The 17,505-nt window shown below is 38.4% G+C and overlaps 1 protein-coding gene across 1 annotated transcript in view; it reads left to right on the top strand.

The window, feature by feature from the left end:
• The window catches only part of RP1 (RP1 axonemal microtubule associated), a 187,774-nt gene that overhangs the window by 82,228 nt on the left and 88,041 nt on the right, over positions 1 to 17,505 (top strand). Inside the window, exons 26-29 of the mRNA XM_087753249.1 lie at positions 1,384 to 1,609; positions 12,079 to 12,233; positions 13,134 to 13,212; positions 16,395 to 16,476. Of these exons, the coding sequence (XP_087609375.1) occupies positions 1,384 to 1,609; positions 12,079 to 12,233; positions 13,134 to 13,212; positions 16,395 to 16,476 (542 nt within the window). The remainder of the gene's footprint in view (positions 1 to 1,383; positions 1,610 to 12,078; positions 12,234 to 13,133; positions 13,213 to 16,394; positions 16,477 to 17,505) is intronic.

The raw sequence follows: 17,505 nt of genomic DNA, 5'->3' as shown, positions 1-17,505 counted from the left end.
TGCTGTGATTATTAACAGCATATTTTTGATGTACATGTTTTTAATGTTGTAACTGTACCTTCAGTTAGCACCTCTTACTTTAACATACTGTTTTAATATAGGAAAACCTACTATTTTGGCCATGTGTGACTCTATTCAGGCTTTATACCACTAGCATATGTTTCATGATACCATGCCAAGAGACTGAGTTGTACCAGGCTTGCCTCAAGGGTGCAAGGAAATGGTGAGGGCTGCAAGACTCTCTTCTATGATGGTCCTCATGACGAAGAAATGTCAGTGTTTTACACTAGCCTGTGTCATTGCCTAGGAAAACATTTCAACAAAACAGTGAAAGGAATATGTCTCTAGTGTCTCTGACGTTTCCCAGCTCCACAGAGAAAAGGAGCATTGCCTTGTAGTCTTCCTTAGCAAAAAAACATTGAAGGGGAAACTCTCACTCTGGGGCAGACTTATTAATATTACCTTCCAGAACAGACGCAATGGACCTTCAAACAGAAATCTTAGTTCATTCTTTTTGGTGATTCAGACTACTGGGGCAGTGTCGGTATTAATTGTTTGTCAATCCGTTTTTTGTTTGCTTGCTTTTTGTTTTGATGCTAAATAGTACAAAAATGGTATAATGGTAAAAGAAACAACTATTTTTTGTTCTTTTTTTCTCTATGATTTTTTTTCCCAATACCATGAGCTTTCAAACACATCACTGAAAATGAAAGTGGTTAGCCCTGCTATTGTGCTTAGGTTCCTGCCATCAGCATTGCTCAAAAAACTTCTGCAGCCCAAAACAAGGTGGCTCTTATTTCAGGTCTGCAGTATTCAATGTGACATAGTCATATTTTATTGTTTAAATTTGCTGCAGTGTGTCAGTGTCCGCGCAGTTAACCCTGACATCAATGTACACAAAAATAGAAGACAGAGAGAAAAGTGGACCATAGCAGACTATTAAGTGGTAGGAATAGTTACTAGGACTCTGCTGATGGTAACTGTATGGACTGCAAAATATATTATTTCATGCAGCAATGATGGAAGGTACTTCTGCTTGTTAAAGTATTTGTCTGGAAACAGAGATTTACATTATAACACTACAAACTGGATTCTGTCAAGAGACCTAAAACCAGATGGAATTGTTTGAGCCCTTTAGTTGCTTTAAATAATACGGTACTGAAGTCAATAAAATTATACTTGCAGACTACTCCACATGCTTTTGCTCGATTGCTCTGGGATTCATTGCATATTAAGGCTTCATTTTCTAAAAAAAATACCATTACTCTAGGTTACGTTAGCGGCACATCTAGCTTGCATGCCCAGTACAAAAAAGATTGCTAAAAGACAACAATATAATTTGTTATTAAAATCTGGGATTTTTTTTTTTTTTTGTCATTACAGATTAATCTCAGAGATCTTGGGCAGCTATATAAAATCCGCATTGGCCACGACAATGCTGGGAATGATCCCAGTTGGTACCTGGAGGAAGTCAGACTTGAAAGAGTAGTCCCTCTTTCTGATGGAGAGATTTGTCTCCCCATAGGATGCTGGCTTGCAGAAGACAAGGGTGAAGGTGATACGTGGAGAGAAGTGGCAATAAGAAACCCTGCAAAGGAGCTTTTGCCATGTACGTGCTCAGTATTTTAGATCATGTGTTCACTAGCCGTATCCTGTGAGTATATGACAGCTTTTCGTGTTTCTTCCAGGGCAAACTGCCCAAACACCAGCGTAACTATGAAACAACCCTTTCCAGATACTTTCTAGTTCTACAGAAAAGGGAAGTGATCATTTTACCCCACTCCTTTCCTCCCCAAAATCAGAATAATAGCCGTGGCCAGGGCATCTTACCCCTATAAAATTCTCGATCTCTCAAAGCGCCCCTAAATCACTGGCAAATACTACTCTTTAGAGCAAGACATCAGGCAGGAAATCAAGGCATATCAAGGTGTGTAATGTCATGTGACCTTCCTTTCCTTTTAGCAAGTTCGATATCAGCCTTTCTTGTGCTGCATAAAATATTCTTTACCAGAAATCCATGATCTGAATCATTACACACGTGTTTTCCAAATCAGACTCAAGTCAAAGCTATTCACATAGAAATTGTTAACTGCAGGGTGGCACTTTGGTACTTCAAAGTTTACCACAGCTTTGACGCACTTTGTTCTCTTCAAGTGAAGCAGGAAATAGCCCATCATATAAAGTTAATGTTTAAAAAGTCCTGCACCTCTATGAAGGTTTTTTTATAGAATTCTCTTTAAGTTAATAGAATGACAATGATGCAGCTGATAGACAATACTGTCTGACAGTGGTAGGTCTCATATAGATAGGTGCTATCATTCAGGCAAACTGTATTCAAAATGAAGGAGTGAATATTGCAATGAATCAGTGATTCAACATACAAAAGGGTCATCATGCACTTACTGACAATCAAATGATTTCAGAAGAAAATATCAAACAAGTGAAAAACCTCAACTCAAAAGAATATAATTCTCTGAAAAAAACATCAAGACTGGTGATGTGTGAATGTTTTTGATGGGTTTTAAGGCCAAAGGGCACCACTGATCTCCGTTACAGAGGCCAGAAGATGCTGAGAAATACATATGTGCCAGCTCACATTTCCCCTCGGCTCTTTTTTTTTTTTTTTAATTATTCTACAGAGTATTTAGTGACTTCAATAAAAGATTTCAAAAACTGGGACTAATCAGGATGAACCAGGCCCTATGGTCATTAACATATACCACAGTACCATATGCCACTTCTTACAGTGAGATAAGTATCATATACTGGTGCAAGAGAAAAATAGTGCAGAAGCCAATTATGTTGTATGAACAATTAATTCAACATCAATAAGTCAAATCTGCATTATGCAGTCTGAAATACCCATTCATAGAAAAGTACTAATATTCTGGTAGGTGCATTCAATTTATACACTTGTATGTGAAAAATCAAGTCAGTTCTATCAAAGGCTGGGAATATGTTTAAAACAGCATGTTTGTTTACTTTTCAATCATTATATTACTGCGTCTTTCCTTGCTTTTGCAGGAACATTATCTCTATTAAAATATATGTCTAAGTTTGTAAGAAAAGACACAGAAAGGATTTGGAAATTTCCTGAAATTGTGAGTTTTACAAATTAATTATTGATTTTAGGCACATTTAAATTGAACATCAATATAAACTCAGCAAGGCCTCCCAAGGATTTCCTATTTAGTTTCTCAAGAACAAGCAAATGAAACACTACCCATTTGCATTTCCCATTTAAAAGTTAATTGTTTACAAGCACTGGACAAACCACATCAAGACACTTTCTCCAGCAGAACAAACGATGTACTACTTATTACTTAATGATAATCTGATATGATTTAGTAATTTGTATCCTGTACTTTCAATTCAATCTGGTATCTTTTAGTGGTATTAAATTTGCTTAACTATAGAAGTGATGTGCTGGAAACTTTAAACAAAATGAACAAATATAAACTAAGTTCAGAAGGCACTGTTTTTTTAATTGCTGTTCTTTAACACTTACTTTATTGCTCAAATTCTGTCTTAGAAGAAAGGGTAATTTTTTCCTTATCTTTTTTCTCCCTTTCTCCAGCCAAATGCTACTATGCACTGAATAGGGACCCAAAACCTTGGAGCTGATTTTTGATTCCCTTTCTTTTTTCTAGGTTCTCTTTTTCAGATCCTGTTATTTCCTCATTCTGTCAGTTTTTCTTTACCTTTCTCTCTGAAATTCCTTCTTTTCCATCCAAATTTCTCACCTTGGTAACCCCCCTTAGTTTTTCTGACTGTCCCTCAGCCACTTCAAAAAGCTGACGCTAATCTGGTCTACTGCTCCAAGTGATGCTTTCAGTTCTTTCAATCTCTCCATCACACCAGTCTCAACTTCCATACATAACTGACATTTCTTATGCCTCCAATGTATGTCTGCCTTTGTCTTCCCTTCTTTTCTTGTTTTTTCCCCATTGCCAAGGCTTCTAGGTCTGTGGCTCCTTTTTCTCTTCCTATTCCATCTTCTCTTTTGCTTTTCCAGCTCTGGAGATTTAAAAACTTCACCTGATCTGTCTTTGAAGTTGTCCCTGAATTGAGCGTGCTGTTGAACCGGATGATCCCTGGAGGTCTGCTCCAACCTGTTTTTTCCTGTGGTTCTTCTACCCAGTCTCACTTTTTTCTGGCAGTTCCAGATATTTTTACTTTACCAAACTTTACAAGTATTGGATTGTTTATTTGTTGCTGTTTTGATTTGGTTTCATCCCCTAGTTACGTTGTGATGCACAAAATCAAAGAAAAATTGTTCAACTATTTTCTAAGCGATAGATATTGGAAATTAGTGATCATGTCCTGAACTGGATAAATCTTAAGTGTCACTCAATGAAAATAAGATAGAAGCTTTATTCTGAATGCTTTCGACTTAGCTTGACAACATCATGACAACACAGGAGCGTTAGGGGAAACAGACCAGATTTGGCAGCTCAATGCAGGGAGGCTGCCGCAGCTGCATGGCCCCAGGTCCAGCCAGCAGCAAGGCTGAGCATGTGTTCCCAGTCAGCACACACAGAGAGGACACATGTATATAACACATATATATACATGTATACATGGCCAGCTGCACAGGTAACCCAGACACACAGAGCAGTCACAGAAACACAGACAGTACCAGCAGCCTCATCCCCTTCCACTCTCTGACTGAGTAGGATGGAGGTCCACTAGTGGGAATATATATGTGTATGCATATGTACGAGTGTACCCAGCTGTACAGCAGCTGGGCTCACACACTCCGTTTGCTCAGCAGCTGCCCCTGGATCCCAGTCTCCCCAGTTGCTGGCACCTGGGCATATGAGCCCCTGAGACTGCAGCCCCGCTCCAGCTGCTGGTACAGACCATCTCACACACACACATGCATGCACACACAGATCTGTCTCGCCCTTAGAGACACAGATACACCTCAGCAGGTCTCACCCCCAGAGACACCCATACCCCATGGTGTCTCTGGCATCTGGCCGGGACTCCCCTGGTCCCTCCAACAGCCAAATGTTCATGTGGTCTCCCCCTTAGAGACACAGGCCACTGATCCCTGGTCCCACACCAGTCACTGACACTCAACTTCACTCCCTCCAGTCTCTCCAGTTGCTGTCATGCAGGACCCCAACTGGGTCCTAGTCCAGTTGCTGGCACTCAGACCCCATACCCACACATGCATACACACACAGAGAACAGAGAGTCCTTCACCCAGGAAAAGTTAGAAAGCAAATTAATAAGAAGATGTGACAGACTGCACTGATCAAGTGCAGGACACAGCCAGACAACCATACTAACCAGCAAACTGTTAATTGTGTCCAGCCCTTTTGATCTGCTGATCCCTCTATTTTCCCACACTTGTTCCTCCCCAAATCACCTAGATTGATCTCTTTCCCCGCCTTTGGTTCCTCCCCTAAACATCCCATAATAAGTCCTGTGCAATCTGGTAATGCTCTTCCTCTCTGTCCCATATTGTGTTCCACAGCCCTAGGCAGCAAACCCCAGCAGTCCAATAGGTACTCCAGAATTGACTCATCGTGATGGGTGTCATGCCTGGACACCGGGACTGAGACTCTCCCGGGACAGCCCTTGCAAGGGCCGGGAGAGGCTGTCCCTTTCTTTGAGTCCTTGATATGGGTTCCCTCCTGTCCTTGTGCCCCTGTGCTTGTAGAGATGTGCTGATGGCTCCTGTTATGGGTCTGGGAGAAGCCAGAGCAAGGTGTTATTTGGTCTCCCCCTGCCAATGTCTGTCTATGCTCCTTTGCGAGTGCACAAAAGACCTTTCTCACACAAGCTAACATGGATTGTCTTCAGATATGGCTGAATTTTTGATCTAAAGGGGTACATGATACAAGAAGCGTTGAATTTTCTTACTGTTCTGTTTAGGTGAACATAAACTTCAAATGAGAATATAAATGGTGAGTTCTGCCCTGTTCTTGTTCACATAATTGAAGGAATAACTGTACTAATTTGAGATAAAAGACAAATATTGAGGCTGAGGCAGGAAAAATTCCAGCTCAAAAGAATTAGATTTCTTTTCCACTTGGAGACATGTGCAGGCAAATACAGAAAGGTTAGTATGTGCCCTCTGACAGAAATAGTGCAACAGATGACCAAAGCAAATAGTAATGACTCAAGCATTATCTCTATAAAATTTGCGTCCCTGTTTAATCACTCAGGAGGCACCAGCTACTTAGGTAAATAGTCAAGCTTCTCTTTCCTATTGTAAAATTGATTAGTAAGTGTGTTTTTTCAAAGCTGATCATTTTCTTACATGTTATGAAGAATATTCCCATATATTTTTTAGAATATTGCTCCAAATAGCAGGAGTAAATGGAAGCGGAGATTAGAAAGCCTGAAAACTGTAATTCTAATTGAAATGTCTTAACCTGATAGTGTTGTTGTATTTATGTCTTCTAAATAATATATGCACCACTTCTGAGGAAGATAGTACCTCTTAACCACTATCAGCCATTAAGGAATTGTTCCCTTTTAGCCTTAACGCTGCACCAATCTGTGTCATTACCCTTCCGTCATGGCAAAATGCCAAACACTATTTGTGTGAACTGGGTAGTAAATACCAAATGCTAAAACCACGTGACAGAGATTCAGTCTTGCTGTTTAACAAATCAAGCCAAAATGACCATTTCATTCAAGTGGGCACGTCATGCGGAAAAAAGGCAGAACCTGGAGCAGTACTGTGTAATACTGTTCTAATATTTTAGATCGCTGTCATTAAGGGAGGACTGAATAGAAACAGTTTGAAAATTTTAATGTTGTATATCATGTCTCTAGGTTTTGTGTTCTTTGGCCAATTTTTCTGTTTACACTAGTGGCCTGATGGGAGTGGATTTGCGCAGTGAAGCGGTTGGTGCTAAGGGTCCAATGTCCTCATTATGTGCGTTTAGGGGGAAGTTACTCTGGGTTTGTTCTAGTCTGTTCCCACAGACTGACTGCCAATTTGTGGCAAGATCATCATTGTGTTTCTGGAAGATATCCTCTGGTTTAGTTTCATCCAAAAAGAATTGTGGTTTTTGCCCTAACCACTCTGTGCTGCAAACGAGAAATAAGTAAGGAGGCCAACCAGGGGATTCATTTTCTTGATTCAAACTACTGCGCTATTGTAGGCACACCAGTGTCATTAGGCTCAGGCAGCTGTAATGCAGAGGAAGCTTATCTAATGTACTTTAAGTAATAAGTGATAAGTATATTTATCTTTAATTCATCTGCTCTTAACTAGAATTCTAAAATAACGACTGCACTTTTCTTTTAGTAGAATTACTTTGAAGACAACTGACAATGGGGCAGCAGTTTATACTAAGTCAGCAGAAAAAGACCAATATTTCTGCAGTGAAGACTTTCATTTTCTTATTCTCACCAATAAATTCTTCTTTAATGCTATTAGGATTATTTTCTTCTTCTCCCAAAACATACCAAAATATTAACTTAGTCTTTAATGCAAAGCAACCTGCAATGCTTGCTTACTGTTTATATTTTTCAAAGGAAAATGTCATAAGTCACTGAGTTCTGTACATTACTCCTTCATAAGGAAATGAGAATTATATACTGTGCTTGCAGATTGGGGCCAAACTAGCCCTTACCATTAGTCAATGATCAGGAATATACCAACCTTCTCTATTGGAAACCCTGATTCAGGTGCCCAGAAGAAGAAGTCTGGAAAAAAGGATTCTCTAACTTGCATTGTGTTGCCCTTACTATGCCCTTAGGTTACCTTTTCTTCATAACCAGAGAAACAAAATGTCTTTTCTCACTTCCCCTTTATTCCAGGTAGTTCATGTTCTCATGTGATCAATAGATGCCAGACGCTGGAGCTCTGACTTAAAAAAAACACCTGAAGTCTCATGATAGCATCTCAAGAGGTAGCAGTAGTAGCATTTTTATGGATGGAGCAAGTATAAATTTGGTACTTGTACACTTGACTGCTCAGTGACTCCTATAGTATTTGTGATACTTTTCATATGCCATTTTTTTAACATAGTCATTGTACTGCTTTAATGTCTGTCTTTTATGGAGCCTTTTAGAAGCTCCCTACCTCTGCCTGAAAACATTTTACCTCCCTTTTTTCAACTGTTTCGTCCACGCATCCATGTCCCAGAGTTTTCTGTTTGATTATAGAGCTTATCTAAAGTTACTCTGCTAGCAATTGGAAGATTTCAATCACTTATTTTCTAAAAGGTCATTTTCTTTTCTAGTGAGTGCTAGCTGAGATTTTTTTCCTGCTGTTTTGTATTAATTAATCCTCTTATATCCTTTATCAAGGTTATTGTATTTTCCAAGATATTTCTTCTATTACTTTGATGTGCCCCACATTAGATGGATTGCTAGATGCAAGTCAAACAGGTCCCTCATAATGCTGAAACAATATTCCTTGACTTCTGTTCAATGATTGGTTTTATAAAATACTTTTCTACTTTTTCTTTCATTTTTTTTTTGCCTATGTGCCTACCTCTCTGCTTTGACACCCCAGTTTTCAGCTGGTGTAGTTTCACTAGATCAGTGTATAGTAAAATGAAATTGCTGCTACAGAATAGAGGATCGGGCCATAGAGTTCCAATTCTCAGAGTTTTGGGGTTGCTTTTTCTTACTGCAGTGAAGCAGGTCTCCATTTCAGATATGGCAGCAGTGGGGGCCTTAGGGTAGGTCAGTTTCTCAAAGGAAATTAAACCAGAGCCACAGAGCCTGAACATATTTTCTAGGGTCTTTTTATTTTACTCTATACACAAAAAACTGTGTTTTGTGAACAATATACAGAAAGCTACAAACAGGCAAATTTCACACATGGTGAGTTTTGCTGTGTCAGCAGTACATTCGTTCTCCGGATTTGGTTGTATCTGTCCCCTGTGCTTATCAAACTCCTGGTGCACCTTGTCTTATCTGTTACAGAGTAGCATCATCCCTCTTGTTCTTGTGTTTAAGCAATCTCTAGCTCAGGAGCCATTAACAGTAGCACCTTTTGTAGCTGTTCTGCAATCTAGAGGAACTGCTTGACAAAGGTTGAAGAAATTGCATCCACTTAAGCTGGTCTGTGCCCAGGTTTCCATTTGTACAGAAAAGGCTTAACCTTCGCAATCTATTTAATGAATGTTTATATAAATGTCTAAGCATAGTGGCATGTTCTAAGTAGGCATGCACAGTGTGTTTTGGAGAATACTTTCATTGGTTAATTTTTTGTATATTTCCTATAAAATGCATTGTACAGTATACTCAAGTTAAGGGAAATGAACATTCCATTTATTATCCTAATATAGCAGCCCATATTGTTAGTTTGTACAAAAATTTAAAGCACAAACTGGTCTTTTTGTTAAGAAGGTTCCTTTATAAATAATGCAGATTGTGTAGCCTAAATAAATGCGAGACCTAACATCTTCCAGATGGTGAGAGATGTATAGACACAAGGAGCTATGGAAAATATTTTCCAGTTCTTTACATTTCAACATGTGCATGTTTTCTACTTCAGACTGATTTATTTAGGCTTGTAGCAATAAAAAGCTGTATTTGATTAGATCATTATCATCTGTCTGGTTACCACAGAGATGCACAGTGTTACAAAAGGAACTGTCATTTATTTACCTGTTAATATCTTTGTGTTGTGTTATAATTATCTCTTATTCTGTTCTAGTGTGTCCTGTACTTAATCTATTTGGTTTGGTCTCCCTCCAGAAATGAACTTGTTGGTATTTTCTTCTTGTAATCATTTATTGTTAAAGGGCTTCTTAAAAAAAAAGGCTTGAATATGCTTTAAAATTGTGCTTATAGTTACTTAAATTTTGCAGTTTTGATCATGGAAATTACTTGTAGGTGTAAGTAATACAGATACCAATCTTTGTATATAAACAGTCATAACATAAACAGTCTATACTTTTCCTTAGCTCCCACAGATGTTTTGCTCTTTCAAAACTGGGAATGTAAGTAAGAATGTAAAAGCGTGGAGAAGATTTCATGTTGATACGTCCCTGCTTTTACTAATCCCCAGTGCATTGCTCCATGGGTAGCCCAGCCCTATTATTCCAATGGCTGGTCACAGATGAATATAGTTGTTAGGTTTTCTTTTGGGAATGTGACTTCTCTCCTTCCACACTCGGAAAGAATTTGCCTCTTCATGATCAGTGTGGCTCTTTGCTTTGTTGCATGTTTCCTTTTATAGTTTGCTGTTACCCCTTATCCTCTGTCCTTCAAACAGTTTCTTGTTTGTATTACATTCTCCTGTTGCTAATCTGCACGCAGCTGTGATTATACTGAGTTATAATATAAAATGTCATTTGGATATATAGCTTAATTATACTAATTATCAGATCCATTTATCTTTTTTACTTGCCATGCATATCTACCATTTGTTTTAACATGACAATTTTATGTTAAAAACCTTGAAAGTAGTTTTTATAAGGGTCTGCCAAATTTTTGAAGATGTGTGTGTATTATTGAAATTAATTTTATGTCACGGGCTAAGTGTTGGTACACTAACGCATGGATGTGAGAGCTGCACTGAATGCTTGGAGTTACAGAAAACAATAAAATTTCTCAGGGGACGCCACTCCTATTTTGAGCCACAGTTGTAATAGTGATAAAGAGTTGGAGATTGTTTTTGCCAGTTTAGGAGAACTTTATACAGATTAAAAAAATATTCTAATTTGGTTAAGCATACAGTCTATCCATCAACATTTCCTTCCTAACTTTCAATATATGCGGGGCTATTTTTTTCTCTTAAGTATTTGCAGTATTATTTTACTACTTGTTTAACTTTTCTACTGGGAATCAGAAATAGCTATTCTTCAATGACAGTGGATGATATGAGGTTTGAGTTTTATAAGCTGCCTTGGGGTCCAGTGAATTAAAAATTTAAGGAAATGTCAGGTTCTAGTAGCCACTTAGTGGTATAAGAGTAATAGTATTTTAATCAGCTTTTGTAGAATATTGTCCAGTTTCAAGCATTTTGTTACAATTTTCTGGTGTTGTCTTAGTTCCTTCTTAAAAGTAGTGTTTAATTGTGTTTGTTAGGGCTTCTGCTATCTTTCTTCACTCCCAAGAACTATTAAAATTACCCATTAGTGAAACAGTAATCATCTCCTTTGTCATCTACTACATAGCAGCAGAAATGGCCAGCTGTGATTAGACTAGAAACACTGCATGGAAAAATTGCCATTAAGGTCTAAACATGAAAACTTTTTTTAAAAGTTGTAATAAGAAAAACTGAAATGAAGTCTAATAGTATGTGATTACTGCAAATAAGTTTTTTTAAAAGGAGTTTGCATATCTGGATAATTATAAAGATAATATTAGTGTGGTGCAAAATATTTTAATACAGAAACCTTGAATTATATTCCAGAATTCTTTGAAGGTAAGTGTATATTTTTTGTGTATAAGACTTTGGTCTAGACTAGAAGGGGAGGCATTAGAAAGTTGTAAGTATATTTTAACTGAGAGCTGTTTTTAAAAGGGTTACCATCCACTAGTGATAAATGTTGAAACCTTCAAAAACAAGTTGAGTGTACACTTTTTATAGATGAGGGAACCCATTCATCTGCTTGCCTGCCATTGTCTGTGAGGTGAAAATCTAAAAACCCTAGGATTCAGGATTGCTGATCTCCTCTTAAGATGAAATGAAGGTTAGCCACCCAGAAAATTCTGTTTTGCTCAAATCTGGAGGTTGAATATGCCTTGGTACCAGTGAAATATAGCTATTTGAGACTGTGACTAGGCACTGTTAGGTGGTCTTCAGATAACTTGCCAAGAAAGATTTTGCAACTTAGGTCCTGAAATTGTGAATACTCAACAGGCAGTGAGAGAAGAAAATGGAGCACTAGGAAACACTTGCTTGATGGGCTGCTTTGCTGAGCAATGCATAGCTATACTCAGCATATTGCATTTTTTTAGGCTTGGTATTTTCATACTTTTGTGCAGAGAATTACAAGATTTGAACCTGGAAGTGACAAATGCATGGATAGCTGTTGCTACTTCCAAACTTGAAAGTCAGTACAGTCTTCTGGCAAAATTTTGATGGGAAAGCTTTTGAATCATATGCAAAATACACGGATAATCTCAAGCTTTTTCTTCTTCTAGTGTTGATGTATGAGGTCCATGTATACACGGGTGCTAAACTTGGTGCTGAAACAGATTCTAATGTTTATATCAACCTCATTGGGACAAGAGGAGATGCTGGCAAAAGGAAGCTCCATAGATCTAAGAATAATAATGTAAAATTTCGACATGGACAGGTGAAGTAAAAACAATGCTACTTCTGATCAATAAGAGTAAATTGTGGCTAGCAAACAGTTTCTTAAACAAGTGTAAATATCTTTTTATTTACAAGTTTTATTCAAGCAGTTTGCCTTTTTCTCATGTATTTCCTTTATTCAAAATTACTTGCAGAATTACATCATATGATAAATGTTTATCTGCTGGATCAAACTTTTACTGAGAGCATTGCATAGCAGAATTTAGAATCATAGAATCATAGAGTTGTTAAGGTTGGAAAAGACCCTTAAGATCATTGAGTCCAACTGTTAACCTAGCACTGCCAAGTCTACCACTAAACCATGTCCCTAAGCACCACGTCTACCCGTCTTTTAAATACCTCCAGGGATGGGGACTCAACCACTTCCCTGGGTAGCCCGTTCCAGTGCCTGACTGCCCTTTCAGTGAAGAAGTTTTTCTTAATATCCAACCTAAACCTCCCCTGAATTTGAGTACTCTTGGTTATTTATATTGCACATATAGATAAAATGGTAACAATAACGTTTTTCTTCTCCTGAACAGATCACTGTGAATTTTAGAATCAAGCTCTAAATCCTTATTCCCAAGTATGTTTTCCAGTCTTGGTGAGGCAGATAGCGCTAGAAAATGTACAGAGATGACCAAATAATTCTTTGCAACTGATCCTTGTGTCACGCCAAGGGAATGAGTGCTGTCTGTGTGGAGTAATTCTAAAGTGTTTACTCACCTTAGAAAGCTTTAAAAGATCTTCACTGACTGACCAGAACCAATATAAGACACCTATATTCATTTTGAAAAAAAAAAAAAAAAGAGAGAAAAAAATAAACTATTCTATACTGTTACAGTCAAAGCAATAGCTTTGTGTTCAAGACCTTTACCATTTTCCTTGTGTGGTTCCACAGATGGATATTTTCTGCATAAAGGCTGTCTCACTGGGAGACTTGGAGAAAGTTCTGATTAGCCATGATGGAGCTGGTCCAGGTAGGTTTTAACTTCCTAGAGGCCAGTCTGTTTTCAAGTCCTTTTTAAACACAATGCACTTTATTTATATTGCATCCTTCATACAAAATGTGACAGAAGGTCTTGCAGTGATAAAAAGTCTTCCCGCAGACTGGCCACTGTGATGGAATGGTGAAAAACAGTGGTAATGGACAGCAAAAAGGACATGAGTTTAATGTCACATATTGTCATTCCACTCTTTGTTTTCAAGTTTATTTATAAGAAAGCACTATTTATTTGCAAATAGAGAACTCATGAAAGTGTTGCTTACACAGATAAAACAATCCTTCATTAGATAAAGAGTGAAGACTGGCCAGAAGAGAATTAAAGATATTCAACACCTGCTTTACTACCAAACAATTTTTGAGTAGCTATAGCATAATGTCCTTACTGCTTTGGGCAACGATAGAAGATTTGGTTATTTATTTAATCTGTGCAAGTCAATGTGGAGCTGCTCCAGTAAGTGACATTGCATTCAGCTTGTAGGTTTTTCAGAAAAAAAGAGATAATTTTGTGATGAGACAAATTTTTGATACAAGCCCTTGAGGTGTGCATCTCTGGAATGATGTAAATGAAGAGAAAGCTAGAATTTAAAAGCACTGCAGATGTAAATACTGCAGATATGTTTGCAGATTAGTGGCTATGAAGAAGCCAAGTGAAGAGAAGGATTTTTAAAGCAGTTCAGGGCCACACTGATACTAGATGAGAAAAGCATTTTTACCCTACTCTGTTCTGAAATGGCCTCAAGCAACACCCGTGTTGCTGTCTGTACTAAGGCTCTGAGTAGACTTGTGACTGTTACAGAAGTAGGCTGCTTAGTGCAGCCTTGGTATGGGAAGTAAACTTGATTCTTGTATCTTTGTAGTTCTCTAGAGTTTCCTGCCTTCAGCGATATGGATGATTGCATATATGAGAGTTTCATATCCTAGTAGGCCAAGACATAACACAGAAGGCAATGTGGTGGAGCGTACCTTTACTCTGTCTCCCAGGACACCATACCATGCTCTCTTCCCTCATTTCGCCTGTAACAGGCAGCATAACCATATCACAGGATCAACATTACAAATCTGCAACCAGACTCAGCTATCTTCAGCTGTTCTTTGACAATGTAGTTCAAAATCTGTACTTTTGAAGGATTATCTAAACAGGATAATGGATTGAGTTCTGTGTATAACAAAATTTATGCCTCTGTAATTAAGATGATTGTTCATTGTACTCAGCACAGACAGATCTCACAGACTTCTTTTGAAATGTATCCAAAACTAGCCCCAGATAAGCCTGGCCTGAGGTGACCAGGGGATTTGAGGGCTGGAAAAGGATGGTGAGTCAGGAGAGAGGCCATCTAGAGACCCAGTCTTTTGGGGGTTGAGAGGAAGGAAAGAGGGTTCCTTTAGAGGTGAGGCTGCCCTTTTTTCTAATCATATAATTTGACTGAGGGATGGGGCAGAAGGTCTGTGGTCTTGATTTGGAGACTGTCTTGAAAGGATCATGGAACATATGCTTTCTTTGGGGCTCCTAGACTGCAGGGCATAGATCTTCTCCCACAGCCACTGTGAATGAGGAAAGAAAAGGAATTTTGTCCTAGTCAGCAGGGTTTTGGCATTGGTCAGGTGTGAGTCACTAGATGATGTGTCTTGTCTGCTGAAAGAACCTTCTCCTTCATAGAAGCTTTACATAAATACCTGTACATTTACACAAGCAGCGCCTTTCATCTTTTTTGGCCTGTTTCAAAGTGACCTGCCTGATTGCTGGTGAATCTTGGCCAGGCTAGTAGTCTCCTTCCAATGAAAGAGCATCTGAGGTATAGGAGGGTGACAGAAGAAGCTTGCAGAGTGTCCTAATGTGCCCTGGGCCTGAAGTCTTGAAGGGGAAATGCCATCCTGCTCCATGCACTGCCTGGGCAAGCCCTCCCTACTGGGACAGAGACTGCTGCCTTCTAGGGACTTCCAGACTCAAATGTAGCCAGGGAGGCAGAGCATGAGAATAAATAGGGCAGTTGTGTTCTTCTGATCAAAACATCCCTCATGCTGTTTTTGCTACAATGTGCTGATAAATAGTGGTATGAGTCAGGCAAAACCTCGTAAGCATTATGACAAGTTGTGAGTGGTGCAGACACAGTGAGAACAGGATATTTGAAAAGGACTTCGCAGGAGAACTGTAGTAGTCACTAAGATGGTTATTGGAAGTGATCTAAGACATCAGCATGGATGTGGCAGTGGTTACTGCTGTTTGGGAGAGGATGAATTCAGTAGCTTGACAGAAGTGAGGCTGCACAGCTCAATGCCCACCGGTCCCACTAGGAGCAAGGCTGAGTATGTGTTCCCAGTAGGCACACACACAAACACATTTATAAAACACGTGTATGCACATGGCCAGCCACACAGATCAACACAGACAGGAACTTAGCACTCACACAAACACAAACAGCACCAATGTCCTTATCCTGTTACCCTCTCTAGCTGATCAGAATGACAGTCCATCAATGACAAATATATACATATATATATGGATGTATAAGTATATATATACATATATATATATATGGATGTATAAGTCCTGCAGTAGCTGGCCTTAAGCACTCAGTCTATCCAGTCACTGGCTCTGCGTCCTTGGATCCTCAGTTTTCCCAGTTACTGGCACCTAGACATACAAAGCCTCTCCAAGGCTGCAGCCCCACTCTATTTGCAAATGAGAACAGTAGTCTTAGTGATTTGTTAACGAATACTCTTACATATGCAATAACAACTTTACTCAAGAGGACCAAAATTTCCAGCTTTCACACAGATCTCAGTTAACTGCATAAACAGATTTGTCCCAACATACTTGTGCTTTATCACAAGGAATCAAAAGATGTAGGTCGGGATGTGGATGGTGTTGGCAGTTCACAGATGTACTCATATACTTGTCTCCAAGGAAAAAAAAAAACCATCCTGCTGAAAATTAAAACAGAGCAAGGCAGAGAAGAATTATCGTTGTACCTCTTGCGACAGACACAGAATAATAAAGCTTTCTTTCTGTTAATATATCTTATCTATTTAGCTGAGCTCTGTCTTAATATGACCTGTGTTTCTGCTACAAAAAGATAATCTGGGCTTTTTTCTTTAAGTTTATTTAAAAAAAAAATACATTATTTCACATGATAAACTTTTGTCATTTCAACCCAGGCAATGGATGGTTCCTGGATAAGATTGTCATCAAACATAAAGAAGGAAAGGAAGCTCAGGAGGTTGTATTTCCTTGTAACAGGTACGCCATTCATGGAGAAAAAGGATTTGTTACACTGCCAGCAACCTAAGGAAAAAATTGCAGAACAGACATGTGCACATAGCCTAGATATATGAGCAATGCCTAAGTTTTTCAACATACAAGGGACGCAAAATTTTGCCATTGAAGACAAAGAACAAAGTTGCTGTATTGGTATAGGAGGGAGTCACAGCTTAATACCCAAAACCAAATTTTGCATAGGAGAAAAGGTGCATTGATCTTTCTTTTATCTAAATTATACAGAGACCACATGAAAATAAATAAATTCATTTCTCAATCTTTTAAAAAGTATTATGTGTAAAGATCTAGCTGTACTGATTTTGGTCAGTTTCTCTTTCTCAGTCACCAGAAACCTTATATACATCCTGGAGATCTTTGGAAATACCTTTAACTCTTCTCCTAAAGGAGAGGTCCAATATTTCCTTTCATTTAGTACATCTCTACTTGTCTGTCTTACTAGGTCTAGAATTTTGCTGCCATGGGCAAAATCAGAAAATGCTCGACTCTCTCAGTTCTAACAATTACTAAAGAGCCTATTTTTCCAAATTTTTTAATTATCTTAGGCAACTGCAACCTGAACTTTCAGCAGTCATTGAGTTGAATCATATGGCTATAACAGAAAAAAAACATAAAATAAGTCAATAGACGGAAGTAAGGATTTGTGTGTGTTATTTCTATATTAGTATATTTAATACAATAGAAATAATTTGAAGAATTGTAATTTAGATCCAGCTAATTATATTCTGTAGCATGTGGTTTCTAGAATTTATGAGTTTGGGTTATATAGCTGAAATAGTTTCCATGTTATTTTGGGAACTGTGCCTTAAAGTCTTGAAAATCTTTAGAGGTTCAGTAAAGACAGCTCTCCTCCTATAGGAATCCTACCTGTTTACAAAAAAACAAGGTTTCAGTTTGCAAGATTCCTGGAAATGACTAGCTAAGAACGATTTACTCCTCTCAGAACTACTCTTCCAATGATCAGGTTTTTGGTTTAGTTTTCCTTTTTGACTA

Source organism: Nipponia nippon, unplaced genomic scaffold (genome assembly GCF_047370975.1).
Source record: "Nipponia nippon isolate SJK-2023a ecotype South Korea unplaced genomic scaffold, ASM4737097v1 scaffold_1, whole genome shotgun sequence".
NCBI lineage: Eukaryota > Metazoa > Chordata > Aves > Pelecaniformes > Threskiornithidae > Nipponia > Nipponia nippon.
Note: the sequence above shows the minus strand (reverse complement) of the source record. Positions and strands in the feature narration are given on the sequence as shown.